The sequence below is a fragment of the Durio zibethinus genome, chromosome 19, assembly GCF_047325235.1.
Source record: "Durio zibethinus cultivar Kanyao isolate XHJ-2024 chromosome 19, ASM4732523v1, whole genome shotgun sequence".
In the NCBI taxonomy this organism is placed as follows: Eukaryota; Viridiplantae; Streptophyta; class Magnoliopsida; order Malvales; family Malvaceae; genus Durio; species Durio zibethinus.
Genome location: NC_143180.1, coordinates 20,883,969 through 20,904,140, shown reverse-complemented (window position 1 = coordinate 20,904,140; position 20,172 = coordinate 20,883,969). Strand labels below are relative to the sequence as shown.

The 20,172-nt window shown below is 29.9% G+C and overlaps 2 protein-coding genes across 2 annotated transcripts; both read left to right on the top strand.

The window, feature by feature from the left end:
- The first annotated feature begins 5,539 nt into the window (after positions 1-5,539).
- LOC149513524 (MDIS1-interacting receptor like kinase 2-like) lies at positions 5,540-7,035 on the top strand. The gene is made up of 4 exons (XM_089748689.1): positions 5,540-6,129; positions 6,184-6,308; positions 6,719-6,811; positions 6,905-7,035. The coding sequence occupies exons 1-4, from the start codon at positions 5,540-5,542 to the stop codon at positions 7,033-7,035; spliced, it is 939 nt and encodes a 312-aa protein (XP_089604815.1).
- Positions 7,036-14,942: 7,907 nt separating this feature from the next.
- Positions 14,943-19,906, top strand: LOC149513523 (uncharacterized). Its single transcript, XM_089748199.1, has 5 exons — positions 14,943-15,358; positions 15,839-16,855; positions 16,910-17,070; positions 17,143-18,867; positions 19,251-19,906. The coding sequence occupies exons 1-5, from the start codon at positions 14,943-14,945 to the stop codon at positions 19,655-19,657; spliced, it is 3,726 nt and encodes a 1,241-aa protein (XP_089604325.1). The 3' UTR covers positions 19,658-19,906.
- The last annotated feature ends 266 nt before the right edge of the window (positions 19,907-20,172 follow it).

The following is a 20,172-nucleotide window of genomic DNA, read 5'->3' as shown; positions in this document are numbered from 1 at the left end:
TTAAAGTTGTTGAGCCTCTGCTGAGAGGAGCTTTTCCAAGATAAGAATTTTAAAGTTGTGGAGCCTCTGTTGAGAGGAGCTTTTCTAAGATGAGAATTTTAAAGTTGTGGAGCCTCTGTTGAGAGGAGCTTTTTCGAAATGAGATTTTTAAAATTGTTGAGCCTCTGCTGAAAGAAGCTTTTTTCAAATGAGATTTTAAAGTCGTTGAGCCTCTGCTGAGAGGAGCTTTTCCAAGAGAATTCGCTTTCGAACAAAATCGTTGTCTTTGTCTTTGCCCTATTCCTGATTCTCAGTAATGTGCAAAGAGGGGCAGCTGTAGACACCGGTTTTGTCCGGGTCTACCGTTTGATTTTTAATAATAATATTTAACAAAACGAACAAAAACAAAAAAAACAAAACAAACAAAAAAACAAAAAAAAACAAAACAAACAAAAAAACAAAACGAAAATAAGAAAAAGTCAAGGGGTTGGTACGGCGCCGAACTGGTCTAACCAACCCCTGACCAACTACTCGACCAGCCTCCCGACCAGCCTCTCGACCAGCCACCCTATAGCCACCAACAAACTACCCCATAGCCACCTAAACCCCCTAAATCGAAACCCTTTAAAATCCCCAGCCATTTTCCTCATTGGAGGTCGGTTTTGGGGAGCTCTCAAGCAAAAAGAACAAAAACCCATTTTCAAACACACAGCTACCCCTAAAACTACACAAACAGATCTAGCCAAAAAAAAAAAAATGAAAACAAAAACCAAAAAAATAACACAGTCCTCGCCTACAGCGAGGAACCTCAGCGTCGAGCCACCTGCAAAAGCCAAGAAATCATCAGTTTCGCCAAAAAAAAAAAGAGAGAAGAAAAACCGAAAACTTCAAAACCCGATCTACGCGAATCAAGGCCGTTTTTGGTGAAAAGGAGGTCAGATCTGTGCTCAGGGGGTCGAGAAGAGTTCGTGGGAGAATTTTGGGGTTTTTCCGACCACCGGAGACGACGGTCGACGACCGGCAAACGGCGGCGGCACCGACGGCCGGCCGGGGTGCGGCTGAAGAAAAAGAGAGAAGAAAAAAAAAAAAGAAGAGGGTTGTTTTTTCTGAAGACCGAAAAAATGACGCAAAAAAAAAATTTTGACTTTTATATAAATTATCAATATCCAAAACGACGTCGTTTCAATAAAACCAAAAACGACGCCGTTTTAACCAAAGAAGGATCCGCGCGTTGACCCGCAACCCGACCCGGGGTCCGCGCGCCAGACCCGCGACCCGCTTCCTTCATCCGCTCTGCCCGGTCTGACTAGACCGAACCGAACCGCCCAGACAAAACCGAATCGGTACTGAACCGCCGAACCAACCAGACCGAACCGAACCGCCGATCCAACCGCCGAACCGGTCAGACCGCCCGGACCAGCGTTGACCGAACCGTTGACCGGTCCGGTTCAGGTAAAAAAAAAATTTTTTTTTTTTTTGAATTTTCTAAATTTTTTTATATTATTATTTTTGTTATATTTTATATTTATGCATGATAAATTTATAAGTTTGTTAGAATAAATGTTTAATTATTTTAATAATAATAAAATTAAAAATAAATAATAATTAAAAATATATTAAAATGCTTTAAAAAATAATAATCATTTTCCCTGCCTAGATGTTGGAGGGAATAAAAATATTTTTTTAAAACAATAATTCCGCCTAGATGTTGGGGAATTATTGTTAATAATTTTTCATAAATAAACATAAAAAATTTTTTCATTAATTTTAAAAAATTATTAAAATCGAACTTGCTTCAAAAATCCGCCTAGATGTTGGGGATTTTCAGAGATGTTCGTATTTTCTTAAAAACGAAACCTTAAGCATCATTTCTTAATCCTAAGTTTCTAAAACCCCTAAAAATCCAAAATCCATTAAATCCTAAACCCCTCGAAATCCAAAATCCTTGAAATCCAAAGTCCTAAAAAAAAAAATCCTAAGGACACGTGTGAAAATTCTATTTGAAGCAATTTGTTCCCGAATGCTGCCTAGATGATGGGGTATTTAGGAAATTTTACTTCGTGAAGTCTTTTCACACGATTTCTTAATTCGTATAAATAATAAGATTAATAAATAAAAAGTATAATAAAATTGGGATCTTAAATATAAACAGTCGCACCTAAGCTCTGCCTATATGTTGGAGAGTCGGGGTGGTCTCATTATATTTAAGAATCCAACTCTTAAATTGTATTTTTTAATAATAAGATTAATAAATAAAAAAGTATAATAAAATTGGGATCTTAAATATAAACAGTCGCACCTAAGCTCTGCCTAGATGTTGGAGAGTCGGGGTGGTCTCATTATATTTAAGAATCCAACTCTTAAATTGCACTTCATTTTACATGACATTCATTAGCATGATATACGTTAGCATGTTATCATCAATAATTGATTGCATTACTCTCTCTTTAATTCACTGATAAAATATTTTTTAATAAAAAAATAATACTAAAAAAAAAATTTCTTTTTGAAACATTACAAAATAAAATAAAAATAACATTCCAAAAGAAATAATTCTTGGTACTCTGCCTAGATGTTGGAGAGTCATCAACAATTTTCTGTAAAGAATGTTATTTCATTTTGAGGATTGTTGTGTTAAATCTTAAGTGAAAAGAGTTATTTTAAATTCTGCCTAGATGTTGGAGAATTTCAAGATAATTCTTTAACTTAAATTTTCCCAATATTCCTAAATAAAAATTTTAGCAAAAATATTTTTTTTTGAAGGGAATTAGAGTTAAATTTCAAATTAAAATTATTTTTATCCAACATCGAAAATAGCGCATAATTGAATGGTACCAATTTATGGGCGTTATGGGGGTGCTAATCCTTCCCCATGCGTAATCGACTCCCGGACCCAATCTGGTTTTTTTTCGTAGACCAACATTGATCTTTTTGATAAACTTTAAACCCGTTTTTATAGTTTTATTAAAAAGATAAACTTTTGGGTGGCCAATCACACCCTAACAAAGATTGGTGGCGACTCCTTCTTATTTATTTTTTTCGATTTTAAAACATCATCTTTTACGTTTGGCGGTCTCAAAACCGTTACGACAGATATATTCTTAAAAAATGCCAATTTTTTAATTTTATTTATAAAATTAAAAATTTTTATATAAAATATTTAATTCATTAATTTCTTTACATAGTTGATTTTTTATTTATAAAATAATTGTTTGTAGCAATCTTATAAACTCATTTATAGAATATAAAATTTGATTGATGTATAAGATATAATTTTCATTTAAAATAATTATCATGATTTTTTTTGAACATTTGATTAATAATAAGTGCAAACTAAAGCTAAAACTGTCCTTTAAACGTAGAAGACCAATAGTCATCATCTAATAAAATTAATTTAAACATAAAAAATCTGTCGGTTTTGAAGTTATATTTTTTCACTTGATGTTTCATGCTAAAATGCTTTTGTATTTAGCATAAATACCGGACCATGCTAGCCAATGTAATTTAGAACAATTAACAAAAGATCCTTTTTGAACTATCCAAATCATGTCATCTTTCTTGATACCATTCAAAGTCATGTTCTTCCTCATACTTATCCTCCTTCACTCTTCCATTGTTTTTGCTTCTTCATCCTCCATTGCTGCACTTACAAGAGGTAAAGAAGCGGAAGCTCTTCTAAAATGGAAAGCTAGCCTTGACAACCACACCCGAACTTTGCTCTCTTCTTTGTGGGTTGGAAACAGCCATTGCAGTTGGGTTGGAATTACCTGCGACGAGGCTGAAAGCATCACAAATCTAGGCCTTCCAGATTATGGGTTGAAAGGTACACTTCATAGTCTAAACTTTCTTTTCTTCCCTAACCTGATGAGGCTTAACCTTCGCAACAACTCACTGAATGGGCCCATTCCCTCACACATTGGGAACCTTTCCAAACTCACCTTCCTTGACTTTTCATACAATAATTTTCGGGGGATATTCCATCCGAAATTTGCTTATTGAAAGTTCTTGAGTTGATTTCCTTAGCAAGTAATGAGATCAGTGGTTCCATTCCATTAGAGATAGGGAGGCTGAGTTCAGTTTCCAAGATTTATGTCCTTGATAACTATCTACGTGGTTCTATCCCCGCTTCCATAGGAAACTTGACCTACTTTTCTGTTCTCCACCTCTACCAAAACATGTTTTTTGGATCGATACCTCAAGAGATAGGGATGCTTAAATCTCTCACTGACTTTGATTTGAGTCAAAATAATTTCTCTGGTTCAATCCCTGCTTCTATGGGAAACTTAACCAGCTTATCCAATCTCTACCTTCATCAAAATATGTTTTTTGGGTCGATACCTAAAGAGATTGCGATGCTTAATTCTCTCACTAAATTTTCGTTGAATCAGAATAGTTTCTCTGGTTCAATCGCTGCTTCCATAGGAAACTTAACCAACTTATCTGTTTTCTACCTCTACCAAAATATGTTTTCTGGATCGATACCTCAAGAGATAGGGATGCTTAAATCTCTCACTGGCTTTGAGTTGGCTCAAAATAATTTCTCTGGTTCAATCCCTGCTTCCATAGGAAACATGTCGAAGCTTATGAAGATATATCTTACCTATAATCATTTATCACTGCCAATTCCTTCCACGCTCGGCAATCTTACTCATTTGCAATCATTACAATTAGGAGATAACCATCTCAGTGGTCCATTACCCAAAAATTTATGGAAGGGTGGACAACTCGCAAATCTTTCGGTTATCAACAACAATTTGACGGGTCATATCCCACCAACTTTGAAAAATTGCAAAAGTTTATACAGAGTTAGGCTTTAAGGAAACAACTTTACAGGAAATATATCAGAAGCTTTTGCTGTGTATCCGAATTTGAATTATATTTCATTAAGCAACAACAGATTTTATGGTGAACTTTCTCCAAAATGGGGACAATATCATAATCTAACAAGCCTACAAATCTCCAATTCTGGGAAGATACCACTAGAGTTGCAACATGCAACTCAGTTACAGGAACTCGATCTCTCTTCAAATCATCTTGTTGGTGAGATTACCAAGGAATTAGGAGTATTGACATTGATGTTCCGTCTTCTGCTAAGTGATAACCAACTTTCAGGCAAAATTCCACCAGAGATTGGAGTTATTTCAAATCTACAACATCTTAACCTGGCATCAAACAATTTGAGTGGACCGATTCCTAATCAACTTGGAGACTGCTCAAAGTTATTGGACCTGAATTTGAGCAAGAATTAACTTGGAGAAAGCATTCCATTTTCAGTAAGCTATATAAATGGTCTTCAAAATCTAGATTTAAGTCAGAATTTACTTATTGGGGAGATACCACAACAGCTTGCAAAATTACATTCCTTGGAAATATTGAACCTTTCTCACAATGTGCTCAATTGTTCCATCCCGAATTCTTTTAATGATTTGAAAAGCTTGACAGTTGTGAATATATCTTACAATCAATTAGAAGGCCCTATTCCTAACATCAAGGCATTTCATGAGGCTTCATTTGATGCTTAAGAAACAATAAAGGCCTATGTAGTAATGCCATCGGACTAATGCCTTGTGCTGTCGCTGCTGCTAGCAACGGTCATAGAAAAATAACCAAAGTCATCTTTTTCTTTGTGATTCCATTCTTTGGTCTTCTTTTTCTCTTTATCATGGTTGGAAGTATCCTTATTCTTTGCCAAAAGAACCGAACCAGAAAATCTGAGTCAATGGTGGCACAACTCGGAGAATTTTTCACATTGTGGGGATATAATGTAAGAATACTCTACGAGAACATTATTGAAGCCACTGAAGATTTCAGCTCCAACAATTGCATTGGTTCAGGATGCTATGGAACTGTTTATAAAGCTGCGCTACCCATTGGTGAGGTGGTTGCTGTGGAAAAACTTCAACAATCTGAAGATAGCATGACTTCGAACAACTTGAAAGCCTTTGAAAGCGAGATTCATGCTTTATCAGAAATAAGGCATCGTAACATTGTGAAGCTGTATGGCTTTTGTTCATATCCAAAGAACTCATTTTTGGTTTATGAATTTGTAGAAAGGGGAAGTTTAAGAGAGGCGTTAAACAACAAGGACGAGGCAATGGAGTTGGATTGGGAGAAGAGGCTAAATGTTGTAAAAGGAGTGGCCAATACCTTGTCTTATATGCATCATGACCATTCACCACCTATAATTCATTGAGACATTTCCAGCAACAATGTTCTTTTGGATTTCGACTATGAGGCTCATGTTTCAGATTTTGGCACAGCCAGGCTTTTAAAGCTTGACTCTTCCAATTGGACCTCACTTGCTGGTACTTTCGGGTACATTGCTCCAGGTATTTATTAATATTTTTTTTTTTAAGATGCTTTAAACATATTATCATTCAATTAAAAGTTTTAGTTTTGTGTGCAAATTGATGTGTTAAAACAAACTACAAGTAGTATTAAGATTGTAACTTTTCAAATTTAAATATCAAAGAATTTTAGTCTAATTCAAGTATCAAATGTGTAATTAATCTTTGAAGTTTAACACTTAATTTTTCAATATTCAATATATCAAACTAATGAACTAAATATAAAAACTTATTTAAACCTTTGAATTTCAATTTTCATGTAATCTTTTAAACATTTGCAATTTCTTTTCAACATTATTTTATAATCTTCTTAATATTCTTACATAATAGTATATTTGATTAGATATATTTATTGCTTAATAGAACACATTGATTGGAAATATTTTTTTAAGCAAAGTTAACTTATACAATGAAAATAGATGAGAGATGTGATATTTACAGTTTTGGAGTCCTAACAATGGAAATACTTATGGGAAGGTATCCAGGTGATTTGATTTCTTGTTTGCCACCATTGCCATTGGCATTGGCATCAACATAGACATCGATACCAAATTACAACCAACTGATTTTACTTAAAGATGTGATAGACCAACGCCTCTCACCATTAGTGAGGCAAGCTGCAAAGGATGTTGTCTCTACTACAAAGATAGCATTTGCATGCTTGAACGGCAGTCCCCAACATCAGCCAACCATGCGACAAGTTGCTTAAGCCCTTACCCGTCAATCGCTTCCATTGCCCAATCATTTCTCAATCATAAAATTGGGAGAATTGTGGGATCATGAAGTGTACAGTGTCTAATATTAAGGTGCTAATAATTTGAATAATAATTCTAAGCACGTGTATTTGCTTTCAATCTATTTCTTTTTCTCTTCTCTGTATTGAAATGTTTAAGCACTCTAGTAATAAAGCTTTTGTAGTGAATCGGCTATGATATAAAACAATTGTGTTTAAGCACTCAATTTATATGTTCAAGATTTTTTATTTTTGAAATGTAACTAATGGCCAGACTTAGAATTTCAACTTTGTCAGTTGTAATATTCTATTGTAGTATTGATTTGCTACAGTACTTTCACTTTGGAATGCTACAGCAATGCTAATATCACTTTTTTATTTGTTTGAACAAACAAAGAATATAATTTGTGAGCACACCAAATTACAATAAACACAACTTCATACAATAACCTTTTGATTTTATTATTTACTCGCCAATTATTCTTACACGTACTCATATACATTATTTCTCACAATTTCATCTTTCTAACCGTTCATCATTCATTGCCTGTTAAATCATTCAAAATTTAATTGTAATTGTATTGAGTATAATTGAAATGGATTTGAGTGATGATTTAGAAATATATACCTTTAGCTTGTACATTTTTTTACTAAAATGCTAAAATGTTGTACTTTTCTCAAATTTCTCAAATAAAATTTTATCTTTTTTTTAATCCAATTGAAAGCACAAAACATTATTCTTTTTTAATTAAGTCTTGTTTTACATGAAAACCACTAAAATTCATTATTTTTACCATATCAACAGTAATAATTATCTTTGTTAAATCAATTTTCATATTGCAAAACATAAAAATTTAAATTGAATTGTTGTTTACATAATATGTAACGAATGGCTCATATAACAGGCCACATTAGCATCTAAAGAGCTTTTTTATTTTCAAATATATGCTATGTAGATGTTGGCATCATAAAAAGAAATACGACATATATGTTGATTTGAGAAGAAATAATATTATTTTTTGCAATTTTCATCTAAGAAAAGAGCTTAATGAAACAAAATTATACTCAAATATAATTAGACAAAAATAATTTTTTAAGGACTTAATTGTAATAGAAAGATGGAGGCTTATATGTAAAATTCATGTGATTGATGAGTCATTGATGGCATTGAATTTCAAGCTTGCAAGTTAGTTTTCTATTCAAATTTTGAAAAAAAAATAAAATTTGGTGATACGACAATATAGTCTTTTACTCATGAAGAAAAGGAGAAGACTTGAGGATTTGAGTTCCAAGAAACAATGAACCATTTGTTTGGAGGAGTTCTTGGTTGGAGACGAAGTTGCCTAGATGCCTTGCAGGCATGTTTTTCGTGAAGATTGCATTGTTAGGGGGAATTTTCGTAAGTTTTGCAAACTTCTTTGCAGTGTTTAAAATGAGGAGATAATACAATAAACAATCTTGTTTTAATATAATTGTATAAAATCTTATGGCAATTGATGTACATTTTACTCAAATTTCTCGAAGTGTTGCTAGTTATCTCTACATTAATTAGTCACACATCAGAATGGACATTTTTTGAAATATTGAATTTAGTTGTACAAATAATTTTGGAAAAGAATATATTAGAAATGGGTGGCCAAAAGAATTGGATAAGACTCTGTATTGGATAAAAGATTTACTTTAACCAAATTAAATGAATAAAAATTTACACATATTCTAGAATTATTATTTTATATATTGACTTGATTGTTGATTTATAGTTTTTAGCACTGATATCTTCATTTAATAATTAAATTATTATTTTATATACATATATATTGACCATAGAGTTTTTAAAAATTTACTAATTTTTATAAATATATTATTATAAAATACTTGTTAATTTTTTTTAAATTTTGTTTATAAAATTTAAAAAATTTATATTAGATCATTTTTAATTTGTTAATTTGTTATTTTATATAGATATATATAGATGATAGAGTTTTTAAAATTTTATTAATTTTTATAAATATATTATTACAAAATACATGACAATTTTTTAATTTTTTTAAATTTAAAAAAGTTATATTATATAATTTTTAATTCATTAATTTCTCTATGTACTTAACTTTTTTTTAATTATTACCTAATGTAATGTTATAAACTCATTTATCAAGTTTAAAATTTTAATTGATGTATCAGACAATTTTCATTTAAAGTAATTATCATGAAATTTTTTTAACTCATACTTTACATTAAAATCTTCCTTTATTTACTTTCTAAAAGAAAAGAAAAAATAAAAATAATCAATACTCATGAAAAAAATTTTATAATTTAATTTAATTAATTCATATAATCACAACAAATTTAAAATTTAAATATCAGTAATTACAATATTTTTATATTGTAACTTTTTTATTAAAAAAACTCAACAAAATTAATTTAAATGTAAAAGACTAGTAGACTTAAAGTTTCATTTTTTGGCTTGAAGTGGGTGTTTAATAAAAAGTGAAATGGTTTTTTATTTTGCATAAATTGATTTTAATAATTTATAATTGGATCCAGTATGAAATAACATGATAAACCCAATAAAAAATTTTGAAACAAATTTAAATAAAATCTAAAATCATTTTAAATTTATTTCAAAATGATTAAATAAAAATTAAATTAAAATATTAAAATCGATAAGTTGAAAGATTTTGTTTCATAAATCAAGTAAACAAAATTGAAAAAAACTATTTAAAAATTTTTGATATATTTTTTAGATAGATATTTTAACCATTAAATAGTACTAATTAAAATTAATTATAAATGATATTTTTTATTTCTTTTTACATTTTTATTGGTTTTTTTCAACTTCATCAATTTATTAATTTAAATTTTTTATTAAACTACTTTTAGCAAAGTATTTTTCAAATTTCACTTCAAAAAGTTTATCTAAATTTTTTATTTTTAATGTGTTGGTGAAACTACTAATAAATATGTGTTAAAATTAATAATTTGATTAAAAATTTTCAATTGATTTATTTATATTTTAAAAAATGGTATGGCTTTTAAAATTATAAATTCATTTTAATTATCAAATAATTGATTCCAAGATATTAAATAAAATATTATAAGAATCAAAACTCCAAATCTTATATGAAATAAATTCAATTCTTACTTTTTCACTTCATGTTATATCTCGATTTAGCTTACTAATTGAAGATAATATTTATCAAATAATAAAAAATATATCTATTTTTTAAATTTTCTTATCAAAAAAACATTAAAATAAAATAACATAATTACATATTTTTAATGTTTTCACTTTTCTCTCAAATTTTAATCCATTGATTAAATCAGCATCATTTTTTATACTAAAAAATCTATGATGAAGAGAGGTTTTTTATTCAAAGTCAAAACAAATCACATAGACATCAAAGATAACTTATAATAAATTTACATTGAATAGCGTTAAGATTAATTTACCTAGAACTTAGCTAGCTCAATACTCAATAAATTTGAAATGCTAAGGATGCACTTTGTTTTGGCTTTCCATTAGCAGCAACTAGTTAGGTATCTTTTTGCATTTGTTGAAATTAAAGATACTTATATATAAAATCAATTATAAATTATATAATTGTTATAATTTATAAAATTCTAACTAATATTATTAAAAAATTAAAAGTCATACAATTCATACTATATATTTTTGTATCTAGTTGCTATTGTTGGTTTTATTGATTCCATACGACACAATAGTTTATTTTATTATAAAAAAACTCTTTATTTAAGATCAATTAATTTTAAATTAGATGTCTTCTAAAAATTTTTTTATTTTATGTTTTTATGCTTTTTATTTTAGATGTTCAATTCGATTTATGTAACATAATTTTTTTAGTTTATTAATTTAAAATTTTAATATAAAATTTTATTTAATGTATTAATAAAAAATTCACAATTTCACTTACAAAAAATTAATCTAAAACCTCATTTCAAATAAGGAAAACACTAGCAGCAGTCGAAATGACAACAGCATTTCCACACTTCAAACTTTATCAAGCCACATCATTTAACTTTTGTAATCAAAACCGGTTACTTGTTTAGATAGTTTTAACGTTAGTAATGACATTTTTCAAAGGCTTTCTTTTGCTGTGGAGTACAACTTGATTGGATTTGTTTTAAATGTTGATTACATAAAGAAATAAATATATTCCTATCGTTTTTTTCACTTAAACATTTTTCTTTAATTGTTGAAAATGTTTTTACAATTTAATTAGTCAGTATATATGATTAATTAAAAATAAGAAATTAAGTCATTTCTATTATTATGAAAAAGAAACTGAGCACAATAAATGAAATCTAAGTACAAACTTATCAAATATTAAAGTATACTAATGAATTTAAGATTTTTCCGAGGTATTTATTTATTATAATTGGTGCTTGTTGGGTGCTGCGGTTGGTTGGTGATAGATTGTGATTGGAAATTAAATAGTGAGAATGTTTACAGAAATTCTTTTTACTTTTTTGTCTTCTAAGCATTTGGATTATTATTAAACTAATTGAATATTATCTCACTGTATGAATTAATTAAATTACATTTTAAAAATTATCTCACATTTGACTAAAAAATTATACATATTGGAATTTGAATTATAAGTTAACTAGATTATAATCCATACAATGCACCAAATAATTTTATTTACTTCATATGAATATATATATATATATATATATATAAATTAGTTTTTTTTTCAAAATTATATTCAAATATTTAAAACTCATAACATATATATAAAAATTATATATATTAACTTATCATTAAAAACTAAACTTTGTGAAAATAGCAAAAAAAATGATGTCTTTCGTTTGGATATTTTTGTTTACAATAATATTTATACACCTATAAAATTATATCAGATAAAAATAAGTTATGTCTTTTTTTAAAAATAAAAATATATATTATTAAATGATAAAATAAATAATAAAAGAAGTATTAACACATTTTCACTTTAGTAATTTTGAATAAATTATTATACAAAATATGAAAAACATCTGAAAATATATGAAAAAAAAAATAAATTGAAAAAAATATTATTTTTATAGGAATGAAACTGTAATAACAAAATATATCTTAAAAAAAATTTACAAAGAAAAAAAATGAATTACAATAGTAATAGAATATACCTTAGAAAAAAGTTACCGAAAATAAAAAAATTGATGTATAACATATTACATTTGTAGTTTTAAATTTGTAGAAGAATTCTTTAGTGACAATTAGGATTAAATAGATAATTTTTAAATTAATTTTTTAAAATTTAAAATGGAATAATAAGTGATAAAGATAATATTAAATTTTTTACATTTATTTGAAATATAAATTTGATAATTAGAGTTCAAATAGATATAATCATTTTGATAATCTTATTATTTAAACATTTAAGATGAAAAGTTTTTGAATTTTCAAAATCTTATATAAAATTGCTTGAATTTTTAATGTCTTACGTAAATTTTTTAAAAAGATAAACTTTTAAATCAAATAAAAAAGATTGTTAAAAGATTTAGATAAACTTAATCTTTGTAGTTTTTAAACATGTTTGAAAGATTTTGATAATTAAATAATTTTTTAAATAAGGTTATTTGGTAAACAACAAAACTTATTTATTAAAAAAATAAAATCCATATTTCATATTTTTAATTTCAGAATATATATATCTAAATTGATTTGATTTTCAGTTATATTTTGAATATGTTTGATATTCGAATAAATTTAAAATTATCTAATTTGTAATTAAAGGAAATTATCTTATTTTTTTAGAAAAACTATTCTAATAGTCATTTAAGAAAGTTGTCCACATAAGCACTTATATGACAAATATGTTTGTGTATGTTATTATATAATATATATATATATATATATATTATATTGAATATTATCTCATTGTATGAATTAATTAAATTAAAATTAAAATTTAATTGTTATTAAATTCTATTTTAAAGTTAAAATTACTTCCCACTATTTTCAGTATGGGTAAATCTTAGTCAGATTTTCTGTTCTTGATTGGTGCAGTGCATTAAGTTGATATTCGAAAAGGTCTAAAACAATGATTTGTCCTTTTCATCTCACAATCAAAGACATTAGTCAACTTGTAATAACAGGTACCCTATTTTAAGTTGCATAACTTGAATGACGTGGCTTCACATCATCTAAGTTGACATTTTAAAATTAATTATTATTAAATTCTATTTTAATTTTAAGTATGGGTAAATCTTAGTCAGATTTTTCAAGTTGATATTTGAAAAGGTCTAAAATAATGATTTGTCCTTTTCATCTCACAATCAAAGATATTAGACAACTTGTAATAACAGGCATCCTATTTTAAGTTGCATAACTTGAATGACGTGGCTTCACAACATCTAAGTTGACATTTTAAAATTAATTATTATTAAATTCTATTTTAATTTTAAGTATGGGTAAATCTTAGTCAGATTTTTCAATCTTGACTGGTGCAGTGCATTAAGTTGATATTTGAAAAGGTCTAAAATAATGATTTGTCCTTTTCATCTCACATCAAAGATATTAGAGAACTTGTAATAGCAGGCATCCTATTTTAAGTTGCATAACGAATGACGTGGCTTCGCAACGTCTAAATCGTATTTTGTTAATTGAATTTGTTTTAAGTTGAAGTCTTAATTTAATTTTATCATTTTATTTTTTTAATCACTAGTTAAACATAATTTACTTATTAATAATTTAAATATTTAATAAATATATTTATTTAGTATGGTTTTATTTTATAAATTATCAATAAAATATTAAAATAGTTATAATTTCATTACATTATAAAAAATTAACATAAATACACTAAAAAACTATGAGTCCACTTAAAACAATTATGGCCAACATAGCATGACTGGATTTATGTGTTGTGCCATGTTGACTTACGTGTTATGTACTGGCAATGGCCCTTAATGGACTATACCATATTGTTTCATAGACTTGAAATCTTTTAACTTAGTTGCGTAACCCAATCTAACTACTTAACAACGAATTGTCCCAAACATAAACTATATCATATTGAATCATGTCATATAATGAATCATCTAACCCATTCAACATCTCTAATTATACTATAATGTTGACTGCTCTTTCAAATCCTTCAGCCTATAATTTATTTGTAGGATGAACATGTTAGAAATAGGAGGCCAAAAGACTTGGATAAGATTATACTGGGTAAAAAATTGGTCTAAACCAAATTAAATGAATAAAAATTTATACATTTTAAAATTATTATCTTATATATTGATTTCACTTTTGATTTATAATCTACATAGCTGTCTCATTTTCATTTAATAATTTAATTATTATTTAATACAAATTGATGATAAAAGTTTTAAATTTTACAAATTATATTAAATGATTTATATGCATATATTTGTATAATAATTAATCAATTCATTAATTTTTTTAGATATATTTTTAAAAAACACATGTCAATTTTTTAATTTTATTTATAAAATTAAAAAATTTTATATAAAATATTTAATTCATTAATTTCTTTACATAATTTTTTATTTATGATATGATAATATTTAGTAATCTTATAAACTCATTTATAGAACTTAAAATTTTGATTGATGTATAGGATATAATTTTCATTTAAAATAATTATCATGATTTTTTTAACATTTGATTAACAATAAGTGCAAGCTAAAACTAGAATCATCCTTTAAACTTAAAAGATCAATAATCATCATCTAACAAAATTAATTTAAATGTAGTCTTGAAGTTGGATTTTTTCACTTGATGTTGATGTTTCATAGTGACCAAAATGCTCTTCAATTCTGCATAAATACCTGGCCATGCTAGCCAATGTAATTTAGAACAGTTAACAAAATATCATTTTTGAACTACCCAACTCATGTCATCTTTCCTACTACCATTCAAAGTCATGCTCTTCCTCCTACTTGTCTTGCTTCACTCTTCCTCTCTTATTGCTTCTTCATCCTCCATTGCTGCACTTACAAGAGTTAAAGAACTGGAAACTCTTCTAAAATGGAAAGCTAGCCTTGATAACAACACCCAAACTTTGCTCTCTTCTTTGTGGGTTGGAGATAGCCATTGTAGCTGGGTTGGAATTACCTGCGACAAGGCTGAAAGCATCACCAATCTAAGCCTTCCAGATTATGGGTTGAGAGGTACACTTCATAGTCTTAACTTTCTTTTCTTCCCTAACCTGATGAGGCTTAACCTTCGTAACAACTCACTGTATGGGCCCATTCCCTCACACATTGGCAACCTTTCCAAGCTCACTTTCCTTAAATTGTCATACAATAACTTTTCGGGGAATATTCCATCCGAAATTTGCTTATTGAAAGGTCTTGAGTTGATTTCCTTAGCAAGTAATAAGATCAGTGGTTCCATTCCATTAGAGATAGGGAGGCTGAGTTCAGTTTCCAAGATCTATTTCTTCGATAACTATCTACGTGGTTCTATCCCTACTTCCATAGGAAACTTGACCAGCTTATCTGTTCTACACCTCTATCAAAATATGTTTTCTGGGTCGATACCTCAAGAGATAGGGATGCTTAAATCTCTCACTGACTTGGAGTTGACTCATAATAATTTCTCTGGTTCAATCCCTGCTTCCATAAGAAACTTGACCAGTCTATCCACCCTCTACCTTTATCAAAATATGTTTTCTGGGTCGATACCTCAAGAGATAGGGATGCTTAATCAAAATAATTTCTCTGGTTCAATCCCTGCTTCCATAGGAAACTTGACCTGTCTATCCACCCTCTACCTTTATCAAAATATGTTTTCTGGGTCGATACCTCAAGAGATAGGGATGCTTAAATCTCTCACTGACTTGGAGTTGAGTCAAAATAATTTCTCTGGTTCAATCCCTGCTTCCATCGGAAACTTGACCAGTCTATCCACCCTCTACCTTTATCAAAATATGTTTTCTGGGTCGATACCTCAAGAGATAGGGATGCTTAAATCTCTCACTGACTTGGAGTTGAGTCAAAATAATTTCTCTGGTTCAATCCCTGCTTCCATAGGAAACTTGACCAGTCTATCCACCCTCTACCTTTATCAAAATATGTTTTCTGGGTCGATACCTCAAGAGATAGGGATGCTTAAATCTCTCACTGACTTGGAGTTGAGTCAAAATAATTTCTCTGGTTCAATCCCTGCTTCCATAGGAAACTTGACCAGTCTATCCACCCTCTACCTTTATGAAAATATGTTTTCTGGGTCGATACCTCAACAGATAGGGATGCTTAAATCTCTCACTGACTTGGAGTTGAGTCAAAATAATTTCTCTGGTTCAATCCCTGCTTCCATAGGAAACTTGACCAGTCTGTACACCCTCTACCTTTATCAAAATATGTTTTCTGGTTCGATACCTCAAGAGATAGGGATGCTTAAATCTCTCACTGACTTGGAGTTGAGTCAAAATAATTTCTCTGGTTCAATCCCTGCTTCCATCGGAAACTTGACCAGTCTATCCACCCTCTACCTTTCTCAAAATATGTTTTCTGGGTCGATACCTCAAGAGATAAGGATGCTTAAATCTCTCACTGACTTGGAGTTGAGTCAAAATAATTTCTCTGGTTCAATCCCTGCTTCCATAGGAAACTTGACCAGTCTGTCCACCCTCTACCTTTATCAAAATATGTTTTCTGGGTCGATACCTCAAGAGATAGGGATGCTTAAATCTCTCACTGACTTGGAGTTGACTCATAATAATTTCTCTGGTTCAATCCCTGCTTCCATCGGAAACTTGACCAGTCTATCCACCCTCTACCTTTATCAAAATATGCTTTCTGGGTCGATACCTCAAGAGATAGGGATGCTTATATCTCTCACTGACTTTGCGTTGAGTCAAAATAATTTCTTTGGTTCAATCCCTGCTTCCATAGGAAACTTGACCAGTCTATCCACCCTCTACCTTGATCAAAATATGTTTTCTGGGTCAATACCTCAAGAGATAGGGATGCTTAAATCTCTCACTGACTTGGAGTTGAGTCAAAATAATTTCTCTGGTTCAATCCCCGCTTCCATAGGAAGCATGTCGAAGCTTATGGCAATATATCTTCTCTATAATCATTTATCAGGGCCAATTCCTTCAACGCTTGGCAATCTTACTCATTTGCAATCATTCCAAATATCGGACAACCATTTCAGTGGTCCATTACCCGAGAATGTATGCCTCGGTGGACAACTCGAATGGCTTGTGGCTATGAACAACAATTTGAGGGGTCCGATCCCATCAAGTTTAAGAAACTGCAAAAGCTTATACAGAGTTAGGCTTGAAGGAAACCAGTTGACAGGAAATATTTCAGAAGCTTTTGGTATATATCCTAATTTGAATTATATTGCATTAAGCAACAACGAATTTTATGGTGAACTGTCGCCAAACTGGGGGCAATGCCATAATTTAACAAGCCTACGAATCTCCGATAATAACATTTCTGGAAAGATACCACCTGAGCTGAAGCAAGCAACTCAATTACACGAACTCGATGTATCTTCAAATCATCTCATTGGTGAGATTCCCAAGGAATTGGGAGCATTGACATTGATGTACAAACTTTTGCTAAGTGGTAACCAACTTTCAGGCAAAATTCCACCAGAGATTGGAGTTCTTTCAAATCTACAATATCTTAACTTGGCATCAAACAATTTGAATGGACCGATTCCTAATCAACTTGGAGAGTGCTCAAAGTTATTGGACCTGAATTTGAGCAAGAATAAACTTGGAGAAAGCATTCCACTTTCAGTAAGCTACATAAATGGCCTTCAAAATCTAGATTTAAGTTGGAATTTACTTATTGGGGAGATACCACAAGAGCTTGCAAAATTACTTTCCTTGGAAAAATTGGACCTTTCTCACAATATGCTCAATGGTTCCATCCCAACTTCTTTTAATGATTTGAAAAGCTTGACTGTTGTGAATATATCTTACAATCAATTAGAAGGCCCTATTCCTAACATTAAGGCATTTCATGAGGCTTCATTTGATGCCTTAAGAAACAATAAGGGACTATGTGGTAATGCCACTGGACTAATGCCTTGTGCTGTCGCTGCTACTAGCAACGGTCATAGAAAAAGCACCAAAGTCATCATTTTCATTGTGCTTCCACTCTTTGGTATTCTTCTTTTGCTCTTAATCATGGCTGGAAGTTTCCTTGTTCTTTGCCAAAAGAACCAAACCAGAAAATCCGAGTCAATCGAGGCACAACTTGGAGATTTTTTCACATTGTGGGGATATAATGGAAGAATACTCTATGAGAACATTATTGAAGCCACTGAAGATTTCGGCTCCAACAATTGGATTGGTTCAGGAGGCTATGGAGCTGTTTATAAAGCTTCGCTACCCATTGGTGAGGTGGTTGCTGTGAAGAAACTTCACCAGTCTGAAGATAGCATGATTTCCAAGAACTTGAAAGCCTTTGAAAGCGAGATTCATGCTTTATCAGAAATAAGGCACCGTAACATTGTGACGTTGTATGGCTTTTGTTCACATCCAAAGAACTCATTTTTGGTTTATGAGTTTGTAGAAAGGGGAAGTTTGAGAATGGTGTTAAGCAACAAGGACGAGGCAATCGAGTTGGATTGGGAGAAAAGGCTAAATGTTGTAAAAGGAGTGGCCAATGCCTTGTCTTATATGCATCATGACCATATACCACCTATAATTCATCGAGACATTTCCAGCAACAATGTTCTTCTGGATTTGGACTATGAGGCTCATGTCTCAGATTTTGGCACAGCCAGGCTTTTAAAGCCCGACTCTTCTAATTGGACCTCACTTGCTGGCACTTTCGGGTACATAGCTCCAGGTATTTATTAATATCTCTTTTTTTAAGATGCTTTAAACATGTCATCATTCAATTAGAAGTGTTAGTTTTGTGTGCAAATTGATTAGTTAAAACAAAGTTAAGTAGTATTACGATTGTAACTTTTTAAATTTAAGTATCAAAGAATTTTACTCTAATTCAAGTATAAAAATGTATAATTAATCTTTAAACTTTAACACAAAATTTTTCAGTATTCAATATATTAAACTGATGAACTAGATGTAAAATCTTATTTAAAATCTGAATTTCAATTTTCATGCAATCTTATTTTATATTCTTCTCAATATTCTTACATAATAGTGTATTTGATTAGATATATTTATTGCTTAATAAAACACATTGATTAGTTATATTTTTTTAAGCAGAGTTGGCTTATACAATGAAAATAGACGAGAGATGTGATATTTACAGTTTTGGGGTGCTAACAATGGAAATACTTATGGGGAGACATCCTGGTGATTTGATTTCATGTTTGTCATTGTCATCAACATTAGCATCGACATCGACATCAATATCAATACCAAATGACAATCAATTAATTTTACTTAAAGATGTGATAGACCAACGTATCTCACCACCAGTAAGGCAAGTTGCAAAGGATGTTGTCTTTACTACAAAGCTAGCATTTGCATGCTTGAATGGCAATCCCCAACTTCGACCAACCATGCGACAAATTGCTCAAGCCCTTAACTGTCAATCACTTCCATTGCCCAATCCTTTCTCAATCATAAAATTAGGAGAATTGTGGGATCATGAAGTCTACAGCGGCTAATATTAAAGTGCTCACAATTTGAATAACAATTCTAAGCACATGTATTTACTTCAATCTATTTCTTTTTCTTTTTTTGTATTGAAAATGTTTAAGTACTCTTGTAATAAAGCTTTTGTAGTGAATCGACTATGGTATAGAATAACTGTGTTTAAGCACTCAATTTGTATATTCAAAATTTCCTATTTCAGTATCAATTGTAATATTCAGTTGTAGTACTGATTTGCTACAGTACTTTCGCTTTGGAATGCTACAACAATTTTAGTATCACTTATTTGTTTGAACAAACAAAGAATATAATTGGTGAGCACACCAAATTACAATAAACACAACCTCGCACAATAACCTTTTGATTTTATTATTTACTCACCATTTATTCTTATACACATTCATACACATTATTTCTCATAATTTTATCCTTCTAACGTTTCTTCATTCCCTACCCTTTAAATCATTCAAAATTTAATTGTAATTGTATTGAGTATACTTAAAACGGATTTGAGTGATGATTTTAAAGT

Bases quoted from the DNA above. Each gene is read 5' to 3' on its own strand.
- LOC149513523 (XM_089748199.1), top strand. From the start codon at position 14,943: ATGTCATCTTTCCTACTACCATTCAAAGTCATGCTCTTCCTCCTACTT. The intron at 17,071-17,142 runs GTTCAATCCCCG...ATCATTTATCAG, and splicing joins GAGTCAAAATAATTTCTCTG to GGCCAATTCCTTCAACGCTT. The intron at 18,868-19,250 runs GTATTTATTAAT...TTTTTTAAGCAG, and splicing joins TTTCGGGTACATAGCTCCAG to AGTTGGCTTATACAATGAAA.
- LOC149513524 (XM_089748689.1), top strand. From the start codon at position 5,540: ATGCCTTGTGCTGTCGCTGCTGCTAGCAACGGTCATAGAAAAATAACC. The intron at 6,309-6,718 runs GTATTTATTAAT...TATTTTTTTAAG, and splicing joins TTTCGGGTACATTGCTCCAG to CAAAGTTAACTTATACAATG. The intron at 6,812-6,904 runs GTGATTTGATTT...TTTTACTTAAAG, and splicing joins ACTTATGGGAAGGTATCCAG to ATGTGATAGACCAACGCCTC.